Raw genomic sequence first — 21,251 nt, forward strand, 5'->3', positions numbered from 1 at the left:
CAGAAAGGAATTTGCTGTTTTCAATTTTTCATTAAACAAATAGAGATCTGGAAGGGGGCCTATCCAGCCACCAATAGTGATGCACAAAAACACCTAAATGCTCAGCATATATCTAGATAATAATCCTGTGCAGAGAGAGCAACACTTAGTCATACCGTGGTGCATGAAGGACAAGGAATACATTTACTAAATGCAGAAGAGCCAAGTATTGTTATTTACCCAATAGCAAATACTTAATTTAGTGTGGCTAATGAATAAGCGCCTCTCCTTGTAGTGTCACTTTTAAGAAGATTAATATAGTGTTCTAGATACAGTTCACAATGGAAGTATGATCACATCTTCTTCTTCTCCCCATTTATACAATCCCTGCAGTCAGTCTTAATTGTTTAGAAATCTATAATAAACGGAAGTAATATTTTTAAAACCTAATAAAATATCTCATATATTTGAAGCTTAATGCAGTCTGCTAATCTGTTGTGACATAAATGTTTAACACTTATTTTCTCTCCATCTAGGTCATATTCTACAGTCTCCTTCAGCTAATGTGCTTCCAACCCTTCCATTTCATGTGCTGCGCAGCTTGTTCAGCACCACACCTTTGACTACTGATGATGGAGTACTCCTTAGGCGGATGGCACTGGAAATTGGGGCAATACATCTTATCCTTGCCTGTCTGTCTGCTCTTAGCCACCATGCTCCAAGAGTTCCCAATTCTAGTCCCAACCAGTCGGAGGTCAGTTTAGCTTCAGAATAATTAGCTTAGAAATATAGTCTTGGAAATATAAAGGTTTTTTTTAACAAGCTTATTTTTTTCAGTTTGTACCCTGCCTTTTCACCACTAAAATGGTGAATCATAACAATCATAGAAACATAAAAAACAAATAGGTAAAAATTTGGTTAAAAACAATCATACATTAAAAACTGAGATAAAACACACAAAAAATTCTCTTATCCTCCACCATAAAAATGCCAATATCAGATTTGCAAAACTACTATAGTGATTAAATGCTTGCTTTCATAGTGATATAATCTTCTAAAACAACCTTGAGGTTATGCTATAACTAAGAAGTGCTTTATATTAGAATCTTGATGTGTCTTCCTTAATTTATATAGGTAATATGCACTCTTACGGATTTAAATCTCATAGGTCTTCACTGAAACATAAACATCTCAATTTTCTAATGTACTTAGACATGTAAGGTTACCCCTGTGGACTTCAAAGCGTTGCCCATTATTCAAAATAACATTTGTTTTGTTTAATGGCCCAGAAGAGTCACACAGTATAGAAAAGATGATAAAGCAATCACTCCCCACAGTCGTGTTCTCACTCGAGGATTATTTTACCAAATGAAGCTGTCAACAGGAAGCATTCTCAGCAGGTTCTTTGAACCTTATCTCAACTCTCATTGTATCCCTTGTCACTGACTACAATGTCTAAGTCATTGGCCATGTCCTGAATTGTTTGTCCCAAATTCCTTACATCTCTCTAATGAAGATTCTTTGTCCAATCAAAAGAGAGAAAGAAATCTGTGTGGCTGCAATTTTTGTAGGTGAAGCTTGTATTGGCACTGTGTGCTTTGTAGCAAGCTCAGTGGCCTGGAACTTGTTGACCAGATGCCAGCTTTGGCTGTGCTCCTAAAAAACCTGCAGTCAGTCCAAAGAAGTTTGTTCCAGCGCAATATGTGGATTTTCATGGCCTATGAATGCATAGTGGTCTGGTTCAGACATCAAGTACCCTATCCTTCAAACTGTGGTTTGGAGACTCAGCCAGGAATATGCTAAAAACTCATAACTAAGCAGACTATGACCAGGTTTTCACAATCGCTGCAGCCCGTCATTGCTTATTTAAATGATGAGCTGTGGTACCCACAGGAGCCTTCTTAAATATTCAGGCTGCAGCTTGTTGTGTCATCCGAACCCAGGGACCATGCGTTATGTGAGGGTTAAACAGCCCTAACAGAACCCATGATCTGTTTTAGGGTTACGCGAGGGTTCGTTTCAATTAGAAATGAATTCTTACACTGTCTAGAGTGGCTGGGTAGTTGGCCAGATGGGTGGCTAATAAATCAAATAGATAAATAAAATTTATTTATTTCTATACCGCCCCATAGCCAAAGCTCTCTGGGCGGTTCACAAAAATTAAAAACAATTAAGACACGTTATATAAAGTATGAAAACCATTTATGTAAGGGCATAAAAACAGATAGCACACACAACAGGCAACTTATCTCTAAAAACAATTTAGAACAATCAGCCAAAGACAATCCAGGACCCGATTAAAAACTCGTTATATGCTTCCCAACACCTGAGAAAAGAGGGCAGTTTTAACCTGGTGCCAAAAAGATAACAATTGTATGTATGTATGTATGTATGTATGTATGTATTACATTACCATACCACCGAACAGCCAAAGCTCTATGGGTGGTTCACAAAAAGGGTTATGAGGTTTCATCCTCGCATAACCCACAGTCCCCTGGTTTGGATGACACAACAAGCTGCGGTCGGGGCTTGAATATTCAAAATGCCTGCTGACGCACACTGCAACCCACTGTGGCTGTTGGATCATGCAAACCAGACCTATACGTACAGTCTAGTACAAACTTTTCATAAACCTGATTAAAAACACTTCACAGTTCCCTGCTCCCACTCTGTGCTGGTTTGTGGTGTGGGAAAACATGTTTACAACTGACACAGGAGAACATCACATTATCTAATATCAAGTAGATGGCTGACATGATCAGAAAACATTTATCAAAACCATACATTGTTCACAAAGAATATACATTGCCCTGACAAATAAGTAGCTATAGGGCACCAGACTCCTGTAACATAGAATTCCACGTTAGAATCTGCCTCCGGAGACCTAAAACTTTTCTGACTAATACCCGCAGATGATACAAACACTCAGCTTGAATGACTACTTTCCTAGTATGACATCACCACTGTGGAACATTTGTGTGGAATCAAAAGTCAATACTTCTCCTGAGGAACAACTATAATAATCTTCTCAGTAGGCTTACAGTGGAACGTATACCTAATGGTGTCTCAGTATCCAAGTAGATTGGCTTTCTGAGTAATTACACTGAAAGTGGTGTCAAAAGCAACCATATGTTTAACATTGGGCATCAAAGCATGCAAATTTTATCCCATTGCCTAGTATGAGTTAACAAGAGATTGGATTAGAATATTGTTTTCCCCAAGATATATAGGAATACTGTATTGTTATATTGTAGAAATGAATGAATTCTCCCATCATGCAGTAAGGTTTTTAAAAGAATGTTTGGCAAAATGCTAAGAGACTCCTAGGACTGGATGTCGGCCACTGGACGGAAAGTGTTCTCCACATCAAAGACCAGGGCTTTAAGTTCTAGAGTTCTAGAAACCAGCAGGCCTTTTTAGTATCATGCTTTGAAGAATAACAGTGGTATTGGTATTGCATAATCTAGTTGCTTTGTTAGAAACTCAAGCACCTCTGCTTTCAATGTTTAAAAATATAAGGTGAAATCCAGTGAACCGGTCGCAGTTGGTAGAATGGATTCTGCACGCACGCACGCACACCATTCCCCAAAATCTGCTCCAGAGGATTGTGACCCTCTGGAATAGATTTGGGCGGGGGGAGACATGTAGGGGAGGAGAGGAAGGGGAAGTCCTGTTGTATGAGCCAGATGTCTGCTTGTGTGACACTGGATAGAAACTCCAAGTTTTCTTCATAGCTGTAGACTAGTAGTCCCTCAAACACTTGGATAGTTTTGGGGCAGAATTTTGCATCCTTCATCTTTTCTTCTTTCGCTCTCTCCATGCCTTCCCCCAGTTAAAAACATAGAAAAAATCTAATTCTGTAAGAATCTCAATATTTTAAGAATAAATTTAGTTTCTTATTCAAAAAATTAGATATGGAAGGCTTTCTGCAAGGTAAATGTGTGCAAATCTACATATTGCAGTCATAGAAACAATTGTCAGCGATGAAGTCTCTACCCAAGCTTGCACCCTTGTTTATGCTAAGCAGAACTTGGCCTGAATAGGAAAACTGATCCCATTTTTGCCCATATTGGCCACTACTTTTTAACAATTTAGTATTAAATAGTAGAGTCAAACAGATCTATGATATGTATATACAGTACTTCCATTAAGCAAGGTGCTTATCTTGTTAACATAGGTAAATCTCATCCTACACTTTGGGTACTGAGGATGAAAGTCACTTGCCAAGATCACCTAGAGTTGCTGAATAAGAATCTTGCAACACTTGGTTCACTGCTTAACACCCACGATCCAAGAATCAGAATAAGAGGACAAATTTAATAAGATATTCTTCTAGGTCTTTCAGAATGTGACATCTAAACAATCCCAAACAGTGGATGATTTATTTTCTTTTTACTAGCCACAGGTGTCAAGCACACATAACAGTGCATCAACAGAAGAACAGCAGCTTTACTGGGCCAAAGGCACTGGATTTGGAACTGGTTCTACTGCTTCTGGATGGGATGTGGAACAGGCTTTAACTAAACAAAGACTGGAAGAAGAGCATGTTACTTGTCTCTTACAGGTACTGCAGAACAGCACAATATTTGTACAGATTGACAAAATTATTTCATTATGTAGAAACTATATTTGATTTTTTTAGGTGTATTGTCTATTTATGTATCCTTCGGTGCATTTTCACACTTGTATGGTTAAAAGAACTCGCTGGAATTCAGAATCTCCAGGCTTGCTCTGGGCTTGCAATGGGGCTTCATTCTTCTTTTCAGGCAGAAGTTCTTTGTGCGACATGATGAGCCACTTTTGAAACTTGGAAGTTTGAAAAATAGTTTGATGCAGCACATGGGCCTGCAGGGCGGGAACATTAAATTTCCAGGTTTGGGGGAATCAGCTGCTCATCATTTTGAGTTTCTCTTCATTTGGTATTTCATTAAAAGACATCTTAAATTGCTTTGAGGGAGGTGGCTTAACCATTTCTCAATAGCTTTCCTATTCACAAAAGACTATTTTTTTAAACTCCATGACAATTAATCATTAAATGACCTTTTGGAAATGATAAAGAAGAATACTTGAAATTTTTGTTTTAAATATAAATCTTTTCTCTGTATGTATAGTAATGGAAAAGGTTTTTAAATTTTCTTTATTAATTTATCAAATACCTCACATACTCCATGTAGGATGAGCCTATTATCTTTCAACTCAAATTCTATATTCTCTGAAATTCTATATGATGTTTTCCAATGTTTATTAATCTAATTTTGACTCTCGATGTTTTTAAAACTTTCAGGTTTTGGCTAGCTACATAAATCCTTCAGGCAGCACATCAAATGGAGATGTCCAGGCCAGTCATGAAAGTAGAGGACAAAACAGCAATGCCCTTCCATCAGTCCTGTTAGAACTACTTAGTCAATCATGTCTTATTCCAGCAATGTCATCTTATCTCCGCAATGATTCAGGTAGTGTGCTGCTTCTTGTTTTTTAAAATGGAGTGTTCAGACTCCAGTCCAGTTTATGATTTGCAAGTTTTTATAAAAGGTGCTTCAAAGACTATCAGATTCAAATGTAGCATTTGAAGTTTCTATGCAAAACATGTGAGAAATAAGTAGCTTAATGCTGATCATCATTGACCTGGAAGCAAACAAAAGTCTGATTGAGCTGCTGGGTTTTTGGTGTTGACATTGCATATTTTCGATTTCTTGGTCATGTGTTCTTGTATAAAAGAACAGTATGCATATCTATATAAATTATGTAAAATATAATTATAAGGTCATGCAGTGATAAGTACTAAAACTTCCATTGAAACTACATGATAGTTGTAGCAGCACCTAGAACTGTTGCAGGATGAGGGTCTTTCACCATGTTTTGCCTGTCATTCCAGTGTTAGGTAGACCTGTTACCAAAATAAATAGTTGCTCTTCCTAGTATGTGTACATGCACACACCATCAGGAGTTGAAGTCAATATGTATGGACTTGCTGATTATCATGATTAATAGGGATGAGGGAGGGCCTTTAGGTTGCAAGTGAATTCAGGATCAGTAGCAAGTAAGTTCAGAGAAGTCTGAATCAGTGATGGGAGTTTAGAACCTGCATGGCAGTTGAGGGCATACTGAAGTTGTGAGCTATAGCCAGGGAGTCCTGTTGGGTTCATATTAAATAATGGAAGGGGTCCAATGTATCACAATAGTCTAATAGTGTGTTTTTCTCCTACAAAAAAATTCAAATAAATCTGTGTTGAAACTTTGCACTATGAAATTGTTAACTCCTGTGTCAAGTTAGCAAATGCAGTACTTTGTAATTTTTTTTTCTGTACACATGGGAATGTAGAGAAAAATATAAACACAGAAAAATCTCAAGAAGGTCTTCCTGTGGTCAGGCACAATGCAGGAGGCTATAGTGGAGAGAAGGAAGAAACTTGTTGCATGAACAGAGTTTTGCCCAATCTTCTCTGAATCCAGTCTGGTTCAGATATCATGATCAGCCAGGATTCCTGGAGAACCCTTGTTTATTGGTCCTGTTTGCACGTAATGGTAGCAAGTCGTGGATTGATTGATTGATTGATTAATTAATTAACCCACAATTTGCCGAGCACATGCCACTTCCACTTTGTGTAATCAAGCTCCAATCAATTGGAGATTGATTTGGACATGTGAACCTGGACACTGTGGGACTGTTCATACAACACAACAGCACACTGTAGAATTATTTAACCTACAGTGAGGCTGTGGGGTGCATGCAGCTGCCATTTTGAATATGTAGTCCCCTCTCAGGGTTGTTGTGTTGTGCGAACCTGGCAAGCATGGGCTATGCGAGGGCTAAACAACCCTCCATAACCCATTGTCTGTTTTAGAGTTGCTTAACCCTTGCATAACCGACATTGGCCAGGTTTGCATGACCCAGAGTGGCTGGGTGACTAGCCAGATGGGCGATTAATAAATTTAATTTAATAAAAAAATTAATAATAACGTGACAACCCCCAAGCATATGCAGCTTGGCACTCGTGGGCACCATGCCTTGTCGTGGGTTAAATAACTGACGATGAGCTGCAGTGTGTTGTCCAAACCCAGTGTATGGGTTAAGTTTGGGTTAAACTGCCAACCTAAGAACTAATTGTTCTGGGGAGATACAAACCAGAATTCCCAGTTTGGAATTCCTAGGATGGAAGGTCTGGGGTTTGTTTAGCTACTCCTACTTGCAGGAGAAGCAACGTGGGAACAATCAGGCAGCTTGTAAATGATAAACCAGGGTTTCCCTGGAAGCCTGGCTTATCATGACATCCAAACCAGCCATATGTCTTTCTGTCACTGTCAAAGAAGATTATCCAGTGGTCCACTAAGGTATCAGTATTTGTTATACATTCTGTAGGATCTAATTTAAGATGTTATGATCTATTGTTTCTGATTATGATTTTTCTAATAATATTAAACGTTTTTAATGTCAAAAGCTCAATTTAAGCAGTTCCACACAAATTCAGATCTTTGCATGCTTTATTAAAATTGGCAGTTTGAAGCAAGTCTTCAAATTTTTCAGACCAAAGGCCCACCATTAGCCTCAAACTGAAATGCAGATCCCACTTCTAAAATACACTTTGACTATATATGTTTGTCTCTTCCTTTCTTTTACTTTTCTTCCCTTTTCTCATTTGTACTCCTCTCTTCTTTCTCGTTCTCTTACAACACACGTGTGTGTGCGCGTGCACACACACACGCACACACAAAGTGATGGTGGTGTTCTTAGTGTAGCCTAGCCCGAGTATGGTAGTTGAAACATCATTTGAATATCTATGGTGAATACATGCAGCATTGGGAAGTGACAGTGGGAGAATGTAATTGCCCTCATGTCCTGATTGTAGGCATCCTATAGGCATCTGGTTAGGCACTGTGGGAAACAGCATGCTAGACTAGATAGTCTTTGGACTGATCCAGCTGGGTTCTTCTTATGATGAGTTATATACGGTATAATTAGGTGTCTTAGTTTAACCTGCTATTTCTGCCGAATACTTTAGCAGAATCACAGTGCATGACTTGGTCATTTGGATATGTGGGTATTAGTGGTGAATACAAAGTACAGTTGCCTTGAACTTCTTGTAGAACTCTCATATATCTCTTTCTCCCTGCCCCACAATGTGGGAATAACTTGTGCATCTTGCCTTTGAGTAAGTAGTGAGAGTTATATTCAGACATTTCAGTGAAGTGTGAGACATAAGAAGTGTAAGGCTTACTATCGTTCCCCCATCCCTTGGTACTGCTGCCTTGTATCTTCATATAACTGAAGCCACCAGGAGAAGAAAATAAATGAAAATCATATACCTACCAGTCAATGGATTCTATGTCAGTGTTTTGATGAGCAGTTTACGATTAATGTTAAGCAGACCTTGGGCTTATTAGTGTTTATTAAAAGAATACTGTTGAATAACACCATTTTATCCTGTTCCCAGTTTTACATTTACAAGAACTTGTTGGAACAGTGTCACTGCTAGAACAAGGTCTGCTGGAAAGAAAAGCAACTCCTTTGCTCTTTGGGAAGAAGGAAATAGAAAAGTTCAGGCAGGGTCCAATCAACTTGATCCTTTCCAAGGAGAGGGACTGCCCTGCCTTCCCCAGATTAGCCCTGCGTAATGTCTTAAGAGAATCTGGGCTGAACTCTCTGGAGTTCAGCTGTTCTTTCCTCCCTGCTCCCCCTTGCTTGAAGGATTTTGTTCCTTTTATTTTGAGCTCACCTTCCCTAATTCGACACGTCCTGCTTAGGGTCAGGAGCCGATTTCATGGCGGGGGGGGTGATTTCCACCATTTTGTCTGAGGGGGAAGGATAACCCCCTTCACACATCTCCCCCATGGCCCTGATTCCAACCATTCTTTGGCAGGGGGGAGGGGACTTCAAGAAGGCCATGGTATTCTACCTGTATTCACCCCTCACAGTGCCATCCTACCTGGTCCAGAAGGCCTCCAGTCCATGTGGAGAAGCAGCAGAAGATCTCTGTGGGCTAGGTGGGCCTCTTGAATACATGTGGGGACAGCAGGAGGCTGTACTGCCCTATTCTAACCAGGCTGGGCAGGCCTCTAAAGCATGGCATACTAAAGAACCACCAGAGGCTGGCCACTTCATACCCAGACCAGGTGGGCCTCTGAAGCAGTTGTAGGCCTACCAGGGAAGCTGTGCTGCTCTACCTGGGTTGGATAGGCCTCCTGAAGCCACCAGAGAGATGGTAGGCTGGTGCCTTCCCCACTGCCTCCACCACACCAAGCTAAATTGCTAGACCCAAAATCATGAAGGCACCAGGTTACTCAACACCCCATTGCTTTAATCCAGGGACCAGCGATGCCTGTACTCCACAGCCACCAGCATCGCCATCCTTGCCTTCACCTAACCAGTGATCTAGGCAAGGCAGACCCACAAGAAGCAGCATGGCGGCCATGGTGGAGAGTTCAGTGCTGGCTAGATCTCACTAGTCCAAGTCCAGCACACTAATCACTGCGTCACACTGACTCTCAAGGATGCATGTGTCTGCAGCAGGAGTATAGAAGAAGATAGGGCTGGCTGGCAAAATAGGCCACAACTGTCGTATGGCATCCTAATATCAAAACAGTTTAGTAGCCAAAAGGTAAGATCTAATCATGACAATGATTAGCCTACCTACAGAATAAAAAATGGGAAGAGAATAGTGCAAGATAGGTCCATGGCTGCTGTCCTTAATCACCACTCTGGTTTGTGCCCCCCCTCCATTTTTGCCTCAACCAAGCCAAAGTCCCTGCCCAGTGTGAAAGTATCTCTTACAGAAGCAAAACAAAATATCCTGTTTTGGATTTCTGGTATTGTAGTGCTTTTATAGCTGCCAACATTGAGAAGCTATTTTTAGCCAATTAAGCTTCTGGATTTTACAGATGCATCAGTTAGCTGGTTAAATTTACACAAATGTTAATACATTTGTGTAATACATGACACTTGCATATTACAAACCAACCACACACTGTTTGCAAGCATGCTGTAAAATTAGATCCAAATCTATAGTAGAAATGAACTTTAAAATGAAAACTGACTATGGGGAAAATTTAAGTACAATACATAGATCTAAAAGCCAATACTGCAGAAACTTGCCAAATACAGTACAAAACAAGTAATGCAGTTGCTTTTCATTGAAGACTAATTGATATTTTTGATCTGTAGATGGCATCAATGCTGCAGTAGTAACTTCTAAATCCCTACCCAGTTAAGTGGTAGGTCAAGCTTAATGGCCTAATCAATTTATTACACTAGTAAATTCTATATCCCTAAATTATAATTGTTCTAAAAGATGTTCCACTACATGTATTTTGAATAGCTTGCAATACTCTTTGATGGTGACTTTTCCATGTTTGGTATATATATATTCCATTTAAACAACATGGTCACATTTTCCCTGATTTTGTGTACTTAGAAGGTTGGTTACCTTTTTCCGAGTTCATTTTAAAGAAGGAGGGAGAAAAAGTGCATCATATGTAGTTCATATGGCTTCATGGAGGTGGTGAATGTGAACAATGCTTACACTGAAATTGCAGTGAAAATTGTGGAAAATAGAATTGAGTTGATGAAAACACTTGAAGTTAACATCCATTTTCATAAAAGAAAATGGCTCCTTCTGCTTTACAGTTGATGTGTAGGCTTTGGTTTCTTAGGAAATCATGTGCCATTAGTACTGTACACTTCATTGTACTGGAGTTTAGGCTCTAAGGTAATTGATAGAAAGATCTGTTATCAGCTTATCTCATTTGAAATAAATCAGAAATTATAAATATAATTCTTTAACAATTGTCCCTCAGAACATAATCTTTCATTCACAATTTACATCTAATCAAAAGTAGATACCAGTTAGTTTCTCTTTAACTCAGTTCAGTGTGCTGCTTTTAAAGCTATAAATAGTCTAGGCCTTGGATACATGGAAGCATACCTCCTCCCATGTGTGCTATGCCAAATTTTGAGGTCATTGTGAGATGGTTTGTTGTGAGTGCCCCTGCTATCGGAAGTACAGTAGGTAGCCAGCCACCGCATCCAGGGTCACCTCCATAGTGGCAACCTCACACCCCACTCCTCTTTCCCATGGAAGTTATTTTCCTAGAAGCTTGGGTACCTTTCATTGATTATAACTGATTGTTACCATGGCTGGTGACCACTGGAATCTTGAAACAATTCAGTATGAAAGTTAAAATCTTCATAAACAGTTGGCCAACCAGCAAGTTAGGTGAAATGTTTTATCAAGAGCACTTTTATTTCTCTGTCTGAAGAAGAGTTCCATTGAGCCTGGTAGCATTCACTTAGAAGACCAGATAAAGAACTCAGACGCTTACGCGTATCCAGTGGAGAGCGGGAGGCATGGCGGAGGCAATTGTCACCTCCACCACACATCCTGCTCTGTGTTTCAGCTAGACGGGCTTTTTTGCTCGTCTAGCTGAGGCATCTCAGAGGGGGAAGGAAGGAGGCTGGAGAGGCCTCAGGATACAGTGTAAGCTGAACTCTCCAGTCCCGTCTCCACTTCGCCAACCAGAACGCCCCTTTTAACCCTTCTCCAAGGTCATTTTTGCAACCTTGGAGAGGCAACTGGTGCAGTTCATTCTGCAAGCGGGAGGGGAGCTTGGACTCCTGGGTCTGAGGTTGGAGCGCTGTCTCTGATCTTGGATTCAGGAATCTGAAATATCCTATGGGCCCCCAGACTCTGTCTAGGGGTCATAGGATTGCTCCCTAAAATACTCATAATATAAACGTTTTCTTCCTCCCATACCATTTTACAAATGCTGACGTTTCCTTGCTTGCATAAGTGCTATGTATTCATTTTTCACTTCTAAAACATAGTTCTCCTCTACTCCCCTAGTTTTCGTCTTTTCATTTACTTCAGTCTATATTCCATTCTCATTTCTTTATGTTGAGCTTGTACTCCAGTCTTTTTATTTTTGTTTAAAATCATTTTTAGGCCACCTTTAAGGCTGGAATGCTCCCAAGGTGATGTACAAGATATAAGAAACAATTCTACAAAATAATAAAATCCCATAAAATCAGTGATTATGAACAAAACTAGCCCTCCTACTGGTTTCACGCCTTCTTTCATAGGCTTCTTTTTCTTGATGCCAAATATGGGTCCCTCTTGCATGTCAGGGATATAAAGCTCCTACATCCCCTAATACCATTTTTTATATCTCTGAGCACCTAGCTAGTCCCAAGCATTAGTTTAGAAGTTGGCAATAAATATGTTTTCGATTAAGTTAACAGTGCTTCTGCTGGATAGAGAATTGGCCTTGAATCTGGGAGGCCTGGGTTCATCCCACCTGCCTCTGGGCTCCAGTTGCCCTTCTATTAAGGGACCTATCTCATGTTTTAGTAATGAGTGTTACATACAAGATTAAATAGCAGCAGAGGATAACTGACTTGTTATACTTACATATTTAAATCTCTGTTCTAATAGCATCTATTTTTTAAAATTACATTTTTCAAAGATTATTCAAATGTTAATGTTTTTGTTTATACTAGAGTGAAACAGAAGTACAGAGCTCTAGTTTCTGTGGTATAAAACTTTGTTCAAAAAGCTACAGGCAAGGAGAGCATGGCAGGTTTGGTTTGCAAGTGGAATGTAGAGGGAAATTGGAGTTTTATGTAGATTTACTTTCACTGTCAGAAATAATAGTTGTCTGACAGCACACTTCTGTATATGTTTACCCAGAAGTAAGTCCCATTGGTTTCAGCATGGCTTTTTCCCAAATATGTATGCACTGCTTAAGTGACCATAGCATAGGTGTTTATCCTTTAGATCTGGAGAATAGTCTTCTTAGAGTAATTAAATTAGATAGAGTTTTAAGTCGGTATATGAAAGACCCCTGTAGAATCCAAGACATGGACAATATTCAACATGGAACAGGAATAATACCAAAACAGTTTAGAACTCTCTGGTTTGTTTTTTCACATGTGGCTCAAAACTAATTAATAGGATTATTTTTTCTCGAATCTAGTTGAATGCTTTTGATAGCTGACTCCAGATGTTTTGTTCACTTCAAGCCATGAAAGATCCTCCTGTTTTTATGGAGATTGCCACTGAGAGAATGACTTCCCCAAAATGTACCAAAACTGTTAAAAGGGGTGAAAATTGCATTTTTGTAGTACAAATATTTTTTAAATGGTATCTTTTGTATGGAATATATTTAACAGGCATGGATGAAAATTGATACCTAAAGGCAAGCATATCTGACACAACTGTCAGCAGTATGAGAATTAAAAGTGTTGTGGAAGGCAGTCAATTAAAATTTTATTTACCCATAATACAGTACTTAACAGTGCTCTTGTTTCTACACTTTGTATACATTTGTGTAAGTTTTAGCACATACTGTTGGTTTAAAAATGAACTAGACTCCTTTCCAACCTGGTTCCCACCTACACAGAGGTACATAGTCACAAATCCAAAAGCATAATAGGGATCAAGTAAATAAAACACAGGAAGGTTTTATGGCACCATTACCTCTTGTTTTTTAACCTGCTTATATTAATGTCTTGCCTATTCACTGACAGAACAATACCATATGCATTTTCAGTGTTTCAGCACAGTCATCAGTGAGAAGTTAAATATTTATCTGCCTTCATTTACATAGTTTAATACTTAACTGGGTTCGTAGATGTATTTTACGGTCACTGGTGCTATGCCTCTAACTAGGCACTTCTCTTTGGAATGTGTTTGATATTTTGAGGGTTTCTTGCCTGTTGGGTAGCGTTCACCAATCCTACTTGCCACTGCTGGTCTTTTAGCACTATGTGCTGTTCAAAGTTGCTAGAAATCCATCAAAGAGTTGTGTAGATGTACACAAAAACAATTACAAATAGATTAAGCACTGTTCCAATTATTCCCAGCAGAGCTAAAATAGATTCTTCTTTTTCCTCACTCTCTTCTTGCCTTTTTACATCTTCTAATGTTGTGATGGCAGAGCTCCTCATTTTTTCTGCAAAGATCTTCACCAGTGTTCTGACTGCTGGCTAGAAAGGAGGAGAAAAAATTACTAACTTTGTGGGGGGGGGGGTCGGGTCCCCCTTCTCTCTCATCACACCCACACGTACGTGTGTGTGTGTGTACTCTTATAGTATAACACTTCATTTTTGTGGTTTATTCAACTCCAGTTTAAATTCGTGGGTTTTAAAAAATATATTTTACTAGTGTTTTCAGAATCTGCATCTATTCTGCTTTAATATAGCTCTAGTTCCTCTATTAAAACAAAGTTGAAATAAATTGCGTCTACTGATAGCCCAATAACTATATGAGAAATAGCCAGGTGTTTACATAGGTTTATGATGGGATATCGAAGTGTAAATTTTCATGATATAGCAATAGTAATACATGTAGTTAATCTTCCATGTAGAACAGTAAGCTAATTTTAGTAGGCTTTACGCCCTTACATTCTTACTATTGTGTATTTGTGTAAGAAATAAAAATTACAAAATGCATGCAATCCTGAAATAAAAATACAGTAAATTATACAGATATTTTCATGTAGTGTGATGATAGAATGTACTATGGTGTTATGTGTATGTTATACTCTGTGTATGTCCTGTGTGTAATATCAGCCATTCAGTAAATTGTTTTTTGTTGTTGTTTTTGTGGTGTTGAAACAGACTGAAGACAGCTTTTGCTGCATAGTTCTGCTTATAATCTTAATGTGTTTTGGTATGTAAGCAATTTACTTGAGCTGAGGTTTGCTGTCTGTTATATTTAAACATTACTGTTGGAAAATTCTGTTGTCAGTCTAATCAGAATTTAATGCTAACAGTTGTACTGGCTTATACATTTAATATTCAGAAAGGAATTGTATGTTACAGTGGTTTTTGCATCTACTGAAGTCTCATGGTTTTTGGATTTTTCAGCATTACATTTAAAGGTAAAGTGCTGGTTATAATTGAAATTAATAAACTAATTTTTACATAAAGATTTTTAAAAGCCCCTCTTACCCTACATTGCATCAGGAATAAAATCTCATCAGACATGCTGCTTACTCCTCACTGCAGTGGAGAAACAGCCTTATCTTCATGGAGAGCTGTTATTTTCACTCAGAGCAGAAATTGTCTGCATGTATGAACAATTTCTTGATAAATTAAGCTGTGGATGTAATAATGTTACAAAATCTTCCAAGAGAAGCAGGCCTTATTTCGATTATCCACTGAAACGATGTGGTGTTAGGCAAGAAACCCCTGCTCTGCATATCCAGGTTGTATGTTTGTTCCCTTTTTAAATCTTGGATTCTTCCATGAGATGTGCAAACAGTGAAAATACCATTGAGGCTTCCAGTTAAAATTTAATCTCCCACTTCTTGTCCTATATATGTAGCTGTTCCCCAAGACATTCCACTGGCATGGTCGTTTAACATGCTCTCGATCTTGTTAACTCTCTGAAGATGTTTCTCTCTTGTTGTTGGGTTGTAAATCCAAATGCAGCAGATGATATTAGCCTAGCCTGTTTACGTTTTTGTCCAGAAGGAACAAAGTTTTTTTGTTTGCTCTGGGGTTAGGAGTGTTACACACCTGCATTCAAAGCATCTGACAAATAATTCCAAGGCATTCTTCGGAGCATTGAATAATTGAGCAGCCAGTCAAATCTGAAGAGTGGAATGACAGTGGCTTCAGTTGCATACTGTAGTGAGTGGTGACATTGATTAAACATGCAGTTGGCACTTGCTGAATAAAGAACAAGCTACAAGTCACCCTTGCAGACAGCGAGTTGCATAACAATGTGTGATAGTTTTGCTGTTTCATTGTCAGGCCAGGCACATTTTAATCCAGTAACAACTGTGAAAAGTGTGCTGTGTAGAATAAAATCGAATTAACTGTTTGGGGTTTTCTGACAAAGTGTGGTGTTACAAATGGTGACATTAAGGCATTTGAGCCGAAATAGGGGTGCTGTTTATTTTTGTTTGGGATTCCTTTTCTTTCTGTTTTTGGTAGGCTATTTTTTCAGAATGGAATTGCCTGTTTAATATCTATTCATCCCCCCTTTCATTCTCCATCCGAAGCATACAGGTCAGTGTGAATGTCGTCAAGATAATACAGTTTACAAAATAAATGCTCCTGAACTATTATAATAGGAAGCAATAATCTGAAAACCTTTGGTGCATGAATTATAGCTCTGTGTTTATGCAGGCTGGTGTGTGAGATACGCGTGCAACACTTGTTCAGATAAAAACGGAATGGTTATAGTTAGGTTTTGTAGGTGGCTGTCACTGAAAAGTATTTCATTATTCATTAGCAGATATGTAGAGGACGCTATCGGATGTGAATTGTTTTTGCTTGTATGCAAATGGTTTGTTTGGTGTATAGCTGCCTTTTATCTACAGATGTATTTTTTTCTGTGAACATTTTTATTCAAGAGGCTCTTCCAATGTAAATAGCGTGGTTTTTAAAATCATCCTTTTAGAGGCACTCAAAGCCTTAAAACAGTATATGTAGAATAAAAAGTGTTACTGTTTAAAACCTGATAGGTAATCAAGTCTGTAATAACATGGAAATATACTCTAAATCTGTAGTACCAATAATATGGCCTTCCCCGATATAAAGCCGCGTATTTGATATATTACTGAAATGCTTAATATTTCATTAGCTTAGCATGAAGTATCTAAATGAGACATTTTCTTGTTTGAAAGTGACTTGGGGAGATGGTATTAAGACATGCTTTACTGTTTACATGACTTTAGTTGTATCATATATCCTACTTCTGTTTATAGCAAATGGATTTTCAGATTGAATTCTGAAACTGAGCCCAGATTTTGATCTGTATGTGACTGATTTTTACATAACACGACCATTAAAAATATACTAAACTTTTGAAAAGTACATGGAATTTAAAGGCATGCAAAATATTACTAGCAATTGTCAGATATGTGGATTTATGTGTTAGAAGTAATATTTCATTTTTTAATTTGAAAAGAATTTAGGTAAATGTCCTTACCTCATAACTGATAGTTGACATCCCATTTTATAATACAAGTAGGAGTGCAAGAGGGTGTAGTTCAGTGGTAGAGCACATGTTTAATGGGAAAGGTCCTACGTTCAATTCTTGGCATTTCCAGGCCGCTCCCAGTCAGTGTTGACAATACTGGGCTAGATGGACTGTTGGTCTGATTCAGTTTAAAGCAGCTTCCTATGTTCCTAAGTCTCTGAGTGCTGAATTGCTAGACCTAAATGGCTCTATTCCCAATCCATTTTTTGTTATTGATTTTTAGGAACGTAGTTAGTTGCCTTCTACTGAGTTGGACCATTGGTCCTTCTAGCCCAGTATTGTCAGCACTGACTGGCAGCGAGTCTCTAGCTTTTTAGGCAGAATTCTTTCCTAGCCCTACCTGGAGAAGCCAAGGATTGAACCCAGGGCCTTCTCTATGCAAAGCAGCTGCTCTACCACTGAACTACAGCCTTTCCCACCTTCTTAAGTGACTATTATTCCTAAGTGACTCTACTCCACCTCCCATAGCCTCCCTTGGCTGTGATCATCCTGATTCAGAATTGTTTGAATGTTTTCTGTTCTTAAATACTCTAAATAGGGTAGAATCCAGTAGGGTGCTTACACTCCCACTGATTCTCTTCCGCTCCTCCAATTCTCTTCCAGAAGCGGTGGGACCCGGCGATTCTCTTGCACAAGTGGGACCCACCACTTAAGCAAGGGAGATTTAGCGCCTTCTAGAAGCTCCGAAATGAGCAGAAATGTTCATTTCTGGAAGGAGGCAGGTTGCAGAGCTCCTTTATGTGAGCTCTGCCAATCTACCTCCTAGCAGAAATAAGTGTTTCCACTTGTTTCTGATTGCCCCAGAAGTGCTAAATCGATGTTGCACAACCAGTGAGGGCTGCTTGCACAATGGAATTGGAGGGGCGTAAGAGAATCTCATTGGATTCTGCCCATGATCTACATATTTGCTACATGCAAGGTCTGTTAACTTGAACAGCACTTTCTCAAATAAACTTCATGGTATGCCCTTCACTATGGCTTTTCACTGTGCATCCTTCCAAGTTGCTAAAAGCACATGATGGTGTTTGGGAATGTATAACAACTTTTGATTTAGCAGTACATATATAATTTCTGGGTAGTGAAATAGTTTAATGTACAACTATGTCACCGTTACAGATTGGTGAAGGATTTTAATCGTTGTGACCTCATTTTAATTCATGGCACTCAAAAGATTGGAGGTTAAATCTTGTTCAGGACTGTTGAATGAAACGGTGAAAGCTAAGTGCATCGATTACTTACAGAGCAAACAGCTAGTAAAGCAGCATTTAGCAGCTAAAAGTAGCAAACAACCACCAGTTAATTCTTCAAAAAATAACAAGAACTTGAGTTGTCTTGTGACACTTTTGCTACTCTGATAAAATGCATTCTGAAGTAGACAAAAACACTCTTTGGTGATTCTGTAGAAGCCAAGTTGGATCTTCAAATATAGTAAGATTATGGGTAGCCACATCCAAACATTTGTTTTGTCACTGTTTTCAAGTAGAGTTCATGCTTATTTACAGTATAACTTTGACATTCAGCCAACTATCTTACTATGATGTTTGTCCTACAATTTCATTTGAATAGAAGTCATTGATTAGCCATGGTTGATTGTGATGGGAACAACCCAGACTAAGTTTTTAACTTGCACACCCTCTCTTTCCAGCATGACCTCGAGACTGGAAGCTTTCAGTTCTGTTTTTGATTAATAGCATTTCATTTGAGACCTAAACTATGGTTAATCTAAACTATAGTTAGGTTGAACAAGCCTGCTTAGTAACCCATGGCTTGAGGTTGGCTTGTTTCAAACAAACCATAGTTAAGAATAACCACAGTTTTTTTCAGGTTTGGATTAGAAAATAAGCTGCAGTAATAAAAACACGCAAATGCTTCCATCTCTTTGAGGTTAGGCAGAAGTGGGAGAACATGAGGCGCACTCCAGCTCATTCCAGCTTGTTACTGTCATGATAACTCATGATTTTTCATGACATCCGGCCCGGCCCATTGTTATCTCTTAAAAGATTCTGAAAGAATATATCTCCAGTGGTACAAACATATTGTGACTTGAAAGGAATATGTATTTCAAGGGTTGCAGCTATTTAACTTAACTGTATGTAATAAGATATTTCCAAATTTTAGGCAATATTCTGTATAACCAGATAAAAGGATTTCATTAAGTAGTATGAAAGTATATTTATCTGCATTTCTTTTAATGAGATTAAAATGCAGACTATGCAGACATTTCACATTCTGTTGGGCCTAAAAAGACACTATGAATTGATGGTGGAGCTACTAGTTTTTCATTCCAAAGATCTCATTTAACGTGGGGATATTTAGAGAATTATTTAAATTCAGCATGTAAACTGGAAGAGAAATGTGGACAAATAATTTACAAGGATTGAAATATATTTCAGGCAAGATGATTTCATTAAATCACTGAAAATACTTTTTTTTTCTTTACTTGCTGTGTAGGGGGAAAATAAACTCTTGGAATTCAGCATTATAACATATTGTAGCTGTAAACCTTTAGGCTGCAATACAGACCCCCACATCTATGATTAAACTTCTTAACACAAGGCTGTGCTTTCTTTTATCTATCTATCTTAATTGCCTCTCTCTGGAAAATCAAGCAAGAAACAATGAAGGCATAAATTAAGCAGTAGTTATTCTTACACTAGTTATTTTACAGTATGATTGCTCACCATAAATCTCTTTGGACAGCCACTCATCTGAGCTCAAATGATTATAAGTCTCTTCCCAATCTGTCACCTTAAATAACAACTTGCCAATGAATTGTTACAATAATTCATGGCTGATCCAAGTGTCTCTTACTGCAGAGGGTTGTTGAAAGGGAAGAAAAAATCTGAACAGGAAGGAGTCAGTTTGCCCTATTCCAAAGAGAGATTTAGATAAATGTGAAGAGCAATATTAAAAGTGGTGGTAAAAAAGAATCATGACACGAATGCCTATAGGCAGGGCTATGAATGCAGTTCCATGGCAGTGCGGAATGTGATACTCTGTGCAGAATTCAGTTTCCTAAGAATCTTGGATTTAAAAACAAAACAAAAAAGATTTCAAGCCCTTATGGTTGCTTGAAAGTGTGGGGAGTGGCTGGTTAAATCTCTGAACCGGTGGAATTGCTGAATGAGTTTCAGCAGTTGGCTGGGAGGGGCTTTCATACCCCTTCCCTTCCCCATGAAATGGCAGAAGCCCAACTAATTATGCAAATAGGAACATGGAGAATAAATTATGCAAACCTAGTAAACTCTCTGGAGCATTCAGAAACCAAAATAATTTTAAGCTATAAGATAATTGTGCAGAAATGACTAGATATTACAGTAGCACTACTACTGCACTCAGTTGGTAAATTGGACTAATGAGAAGAGAAACTCATTTGTTTATGTCTCAAGCCTGCTCCTTTTTGCCTTAGCCCAGTTTATTCTCTCCCCAAGAAGTGAACTGATGGACTCTATTCCTTTCTGGAATTGGAAAAGAATGGAAACACCGTGGTCAAACCAACTTTGGTTGGTTAGTTCTTTCTGCTGGAATTTTCCTGGGTAGCTGAGAGTGTTTAAATTTTCAGCTTCCAGCTTGCTCTCACAACAGTATGAATGTTGTGGAGTTCTAAAATGCAGCTGTTATAGATTACATACCTAAAAGGTAGGATTAGTTATTAACCTTAGCCAGGCTGTTTCTTAGATGAGGCTGCTGGGGCTGGAAGACCGACCTACAAGCTGAATTCACACATAACGTTAAACCATAGTTTATCATTACATGCATGAACCTTGGGCTCGTGTGCTCCCCCTTTACTTCTCCTTCAGCACAGCTATGAATAGGAGCTTAGAAACTTGCCTCAGTTTGCAGCTTGCTATTATGTGTGAACTGTGGTTAATGCATTAGGGAAACAGGCTAGGATCAGAATCCTTGGTTTAAGGTCGGCTTGTTTCCCTAAACCAGCTTTCCCCAACTTCATGCCCTGCAGATGTTTTGAACTACAATTCCCAGGATTCTTAACCATTGGGCATGCTGGTAGGTGCTGACAGAAGTTAAAGTCCCAAATATCTGCAGGGCACCAGGCTGCCCAACACCATTGTTACATCCAACCACATTTTGTTTGGGTTCTCATGTAATAAAAACCACAGTTAGTTGAAAATCGAAGCAAAAGCTTCTGATCTCCTCTTTGCAGCTGCCCTGGAAATGGAGGGAGAAGCTCACAAATCTGAGGTTTGCTAACATACCGCTAACTTACAGTTTATCATTATGCCCAAATGCAGGCAAAGTTAGAAAACTGGAGAGAGGTAGACAGAG

General features: G+C 38.7%; 1 protein-coding gene across 9 annotated transcripts in view; it reads left to right on the plus strand.

Annotated features, from left to right (window-relative positions):
• The window catches only part of BIRC6 (baculoviral IAP repeat containing 6), a 188,197-nt gene that overhangs the window by 118,326 nt on the left and 48,620 nt on the right, over nt 1-21,251 (plus strand). For 8 of the 9 annotated variants that reach the window (XM_084828379.1, XM_084828376.1, XM_084828381.1 and 5 more), the window contains 3 exons: nt 516-733; nt 4,379-4,543; nt 5,264-5,432. In XM_084828379.1, coding sequence (XP_084684505.1) covers nt 516-733; nt 4,379-4,543; nt 5,264-5,432 — 552 coding nt within the window. The remainder of the gene's footprint in view (nt 1-515; nt 734-4,378; nt 4,544-5,263; nt 5,433-21,251) is intronic. The other variant, XM_084828377.1, reaches the window with a different exon arrangement.

This window comes from Heloderma suspectum, chromosome 1 (assembly GCF_057233095.1).
Source record: "Heloderma suspectum isolate Gila_16-S chromosome 1, 16-S_ref, whole genome shotgun sequence".
Classification (NCBI taxonomy): domain Eukaryota; kingdom Metazoa; phylum Chordata; class Lepidosauria; order Squamata; family Helodermatidae; genus Heloderma; species Heloderma suspectum.